This window comes from Atta cephalotes (genome assembly GCF_000143395.1).
Source record: "Atta cephalotes unplaced genomic scaffold scaffold00030, whole genome shotgun sequence".
In the NCBI taxonomy this organism is placed as follows: Eukaryota; Metazoa; Arthropoda; class Insecta; order Hymenoptera; family Formicidae; genus Atta; species Atta cephalotes.
The window spans coordinates 1,595,622-1,600,754 of NW_012130094.1; the positions used below are offsets into that span (position 1 = coordinate 1,595,622).

The following is a 5,133-nucleotide window of genomic DNA, read 5'->3' on the forward strand; positions in this document are numbered from 1 at the left end:
AAATGTACCCCTCTGAATTATTTTTATATTTTTTTGCCTAAGTGTACGCATAGAAACGTATTCTTAGCGCATTTGATGTTTGATGATGGATCGTTTTGATAGACGCATGATCGGTTTGCCAGAATAATTATCAGTCATCAATGATAAAACGACATTATTAATTGATGATAATATTTGACACCGAATTCACTTGCAATTCATATCGGAAGGCTAACGATGTGTTATGTCACGTGTTCATGATTTTGGCAGAAAAACACTTGTAGAATGCAATTATAGATGGATATGTATATGCGTATGTTTATGAATATATGGGCATGTGTGTATGTATATGTGCGTGCAAATAACAACTGTTTGCAATATTACATCATGAGACGAAGCATCTTTAATATTTGAATGCACTGTGGTTTCGGTAATGAATGTATTCAAACACGAATATAAATAAAGTTTGTTAATTAAAATATTTCAACCCCTTATTACTTTAAATATATATTAAATATACACACCCATACAGCACAGAAAGATTTCAAAATGATTACATACATATCTCATTGCAATATTGTAATATTGTAAATAGATTGCGTAATGTATTTGCAACATTGTTGCAATATTATAGCATCGTAAAAATGTCCGCCTTCAGCAAAATTGTGTAATGTGCAATACAATGTATTTGCGCGCGCGCGCAACTATTATTAAAAATAATTCTTTTTATTAAATAATTCTTTTTAATTACTGAATATAATTTGAAATATAATTTGTGATATAAATAAAAAATAACAGAAAAAGAATTAATCAATATATATATATATGTATATATATATATATGTATATATATTTTTGTATATATTCTTGTGCAAGGAAAGATTCAATACCAATTTCACAACGCGAAAGAATGATATTCGATTCTTGCATTTAAGATTATCTTAAGTATAATCTTAAGATATCATAAATCAATCCAAAGTATTAACATCTTAAGACATTATTTAAGACAGTTTTAAAATAAAAACGGATTATGAAACTGTTTAGCACGTTTCATAGTTCGTAGCTTCCTCCTTATGAACAGTCCATAGACGGAGAGAGCAGAGATTTAGAAATTTAGACACTGTCCAACATCATATTATCTTTTCCACCATTCGTATGCCGTAATCTGTAAAAATTGACTAATCACTTTCGAGTATTTCCTTCTTAGGGGCTCCGCATAATAAAAGGAACGGCGAGCAGATAAGAATTTCAACCTATCAGAAATCATGTATTGTGGAATACACAGTTTCTGATAGATTGAAATTCTTATTCTCTGTTCTCTATTCCTTTTATTGTGCGGAGCCCCTTACTGTCGAATGAGAAGAATACTTGACTGTGATTAGTCAATTCTTACAGATTACAGCATACGACATACCCCTTAGGGAGCATTTATATTGGCCGTTTATAAAAATTGAATATATGATATGAATATTGTCCATAAATATCGATTTTTAAACAAAGTTAATAATTGATTACATTAACCCGCTATATGTAATAGACGAATACATGTGCGAATTTTAAATATAACATTTAAAAAAATATTTTATGAAAATGTTTAATGTAAAAATAATTTTTTAAATCCTCAAAAGACCAAATATTAAATCTTTATAAGATATTTTAATTCCTTTAATTTTATTTCCTAGAATATTAATTATTAATATATTTAAGATTAAAAAATTGCGAATATGGAATTTACTGGATTAAAAGCTTCAAATTCATATCGAATCATCCGTGAGTAAAAATAGAAGTGAAATCTTGCACAAATTAGAGAGAGAGAGACATTTTATATATTTTCTCCTAAATTTTCTATATTATTAACCTGCATTATTCAATATTTTATTTGACCAAAATGAAATTTAAAAAATTCACATATAACTGTAAACTATAAAAATCATTGGACTTATGAAAGAAAAAATACTACTACATCTCTCATATCAATGTATTAATAACAAAATTTGCAGCATAATATTAATTCTGTTACAATTCTCTGTAATTGAGTTAAATGCTCAAGTTTCCGTCTTAAATAATTAAAGCGTCACACGATATTAACTAGAAGCTATAAAAACATGTTGACTAATTCGAAGCAAAGACTATCTTACTGGTAGCACCAAAATAATAAAAAAACCTCTGGGAATCCTTTTGATTTTTGTAACAGCTTTTTTTATTTTTTGTCAACTGTTACTTGTATTAGCAAATATCATGGGGCGTATGTCAAGTATTTGTATAGTTATGCTTCATTATTTCTGCGCCATGTATTTCTCTTGACTCATCAGTTATTTATTTGTTACAACTTTGTTGTATGAAATACCTGAAAAAATGATATCATATATTATACATATTATTTTTGTACTAGTAAATCCGCAAAAGTGTGGATACATCAATTATAATTACCTTAGCATTCATTCTTAAGCTTCAGGTGTAGCTAATGGGGCTTCTTTCTTTTCTTCAATAATAACGGCATCTTTCTTCTCACCATTAGGTTTATCATTTTCATCCAGTTCCTTTTTAGGAGCCACCTTTAAATATCGCAGACAATATTTATATATTACATATGCTTTTACATAAATAATGTACTTAATTATATATTTAAGAATATTATGAAGCAAAACCAACGTGTTTATGCTAATAAATAAAAATGTATTAATCTGTCATTTTTATTATATAACAATCGTATACATACTTAATTTTATATTTGTAATTTTTAAAATGATAAAAAACGAGATTAATTTTGCAATAAAATGAGATTATAGTTTAATACAAATACAACATAATACATATAACAATACAAAATATACATTTTATATATATATATATATAATATTTATGAAAAATTTACTTTTCAATAAATGCATCAAATTTTGTAAAATTATATTTTTTAAATTATTTTATCAATTATTATTTAATAAGAATATCATCAGATATTATTGTAATTATTCTTTACCTCTTCTTTGCTAGCTTCATCAAAGTTCTCTACTAAGTCAGGCACCTCATCGTCCTCTTCTAATGTAGTTTTCCCAACCGCACTTCCAGCGACTGTACTTGCTAATCGTTTCAGTTGTGTTAAACCCTCTGGGCCAAGTTGGCTTAATATTCCTGGTAGCATTTCAGTTATTTGTTTATTTTCTCCGTGACCGGTGATAGCAAATGTATTAGCGGACAGACTAGCCTGAGCTTTCGGATTATTAAAATGAATGACTGTTCCATCATCTTTAATCATGTTAACCTCCTCTATTCCAGGAATTGTATTTACAGAAAGCTTTTTTAGACAACTCTGTAACTTTTTGTCATCTGTAGCAGCAGTTGCATGTACAACCTGTAAGAATAAAAAATAACATAAGTATAAAAACAATGTTTAGTATAAAAACAATAACATAAGTATAATAACAATGTTTAATTCTATCGCAAGATATTAAATTAAATGTTAATGCTGCTTTAATATTGTTCCTGTAAGGCACAAATGTTTACTTTTTCTTTTTTTTTGATAATTTAATTACAATTCACATATTATGAGTGCTCTAACGAATAAAAAAATAGTTATCTTCAGTTAATACTTACTATAAAAATCAGAAGTCAATTTTTAGGAAGAAATATAAAAATAATTCCATTTATGACAAATCTACATGACATCAATAAGAAATATGTGAAACATAAAGAAATGAGCAGCTAATAAATTCACATTCTTTTTGTCCTTATAATAAGAATCTTGCGATGTCACGCGTAGTATTAAGTAACTCCAATTTAAGAATCGACATGCATATTGATGTTGACGGTGGACATGGACCACATCGAAGGGCGATAAAGTAAAGTGCGAAGTTTTCACAAGCGAAATTTTTTTAAATTAAAAATGAAAAATCAGATAACTGAAATATATAATACGACGCTTACCTTCTTCTTGCGTCGGGGTGTACCCTTGCCACCGATTCGCACTTGAGCCTGGAGCTTCTTGAGCTTCTCGGGATTCATGCTTTAACCTCTGTCGTGCACGAGGCGGCGAGCACGCACAAGCGAGGGGTGACTGCGACTAATACGTTGCTACACGTAAAATTCTTCCTCTTAAACGAGTCGACGTCGTGCGAGCGCGGAGACCGGCTAAACACAACACGTGCTCACCGATCCGTCTGAGATGCTCGAGAAAATGGAAGCGTACGCTCGGTTGCGATACCTAATCTACGTCAGAGTTCATTTCCGGACGGCGGCGGCGCACGAAGCGCTTCCGCCAGGCGCCAGTTAAGGCGCCTATTCTATAATAGAGTCGCAAAAATTAACTAAGTCATAAGAAATTAACTAATCATAATCAATTTTTTTCATATTCAATTGTGTGACTACGTTACACGGCTCGATTTGCGCCGAAGTTACAACATCGATGTTAGAAAATTGGCCAATCACAGTAATTCCATTCTTCAGAGGAATAATTATGATTGGCCAGTTTCGTAACATCGATTCATACTTTCGACGTAAATCGAACCGTGTAAATGTAATCTGTGATTGGCCAATTTTTTATGGCTTAGAGTGCCGTCACATGCGGCGTGACTTGCGTCAATCAATCAATTCGTTTCAACTAGAATAATGCATAGCTGATACGATTTGATTGGTTGACACAAGTTATGTTGCATGTAAAAGATACAAGTTATGTGCCGATAAATTTCAATCAGTTGAAATCAAGTAGTTTGTACAAAAGAACTGTAGTGTCGTGTAATGAAAAGTTTTTTTAGGTATTATAAAACTATTTGTTACAAAAAGACTAGATAACTTCAAAAGATATGAACAATATATCGAAAATGTCAAAATTATTTTAAATAAATAATAAAAAATGAATATTTATTGTTTAAATAATATAAGGGAAGTCGATAGTAAAAGATTATGATTATATATTTAACATTTATTTATTATATAATTTTAATCATAAAATTATATAATATACTTGTATACGTGTAAAATTTCTATATATTTATATAAATTAATTACATAAAGCTAATTACTTATATATATTTATATATAATTAATCCATTTTTAAGAAAATTTTATATATATATATTTTANATTTTATATTATATATATATATATATATATATATATATATATATATATGACATAATTAATAGTATTAAATTAAAT

At 28.9% G+C, this 5,133-nt stretch overlaps 1 protein-coding gene across 1 annotated transcript; it reads right to left on the reverse strand.

Annotated features, from left to right (window-relative positions):
- Positions 1–1,829: 1,829 nt before the first annotated feature.
- On the reverse strand, positions 1,830–3,981 carry LOC105620862 (transcription factor BTF3 homolog 4). The gene is made up of 4 exons (XM_012202337.1): positions 3,904–3,981; positions 2,960–3,331; positions 2,410–2,534; positions 1,830–2,326 (listed from the first exon to the last, which is right to left on the reverse strand). The coding sequence occupies exons 1-3, from the start codon at positions 3,979–3,981 to the stop codon at positions 2,424–2,426; spliced, it is 561 nt and encodes a 186-aa protein (XP_012057727.1). The 3' UTR covers positions 1,830–2,326; positions 2,410–2,423.
- Between the last annotated feature and the right edge of the window lie 1,152 nt (positions 3,982–5,133).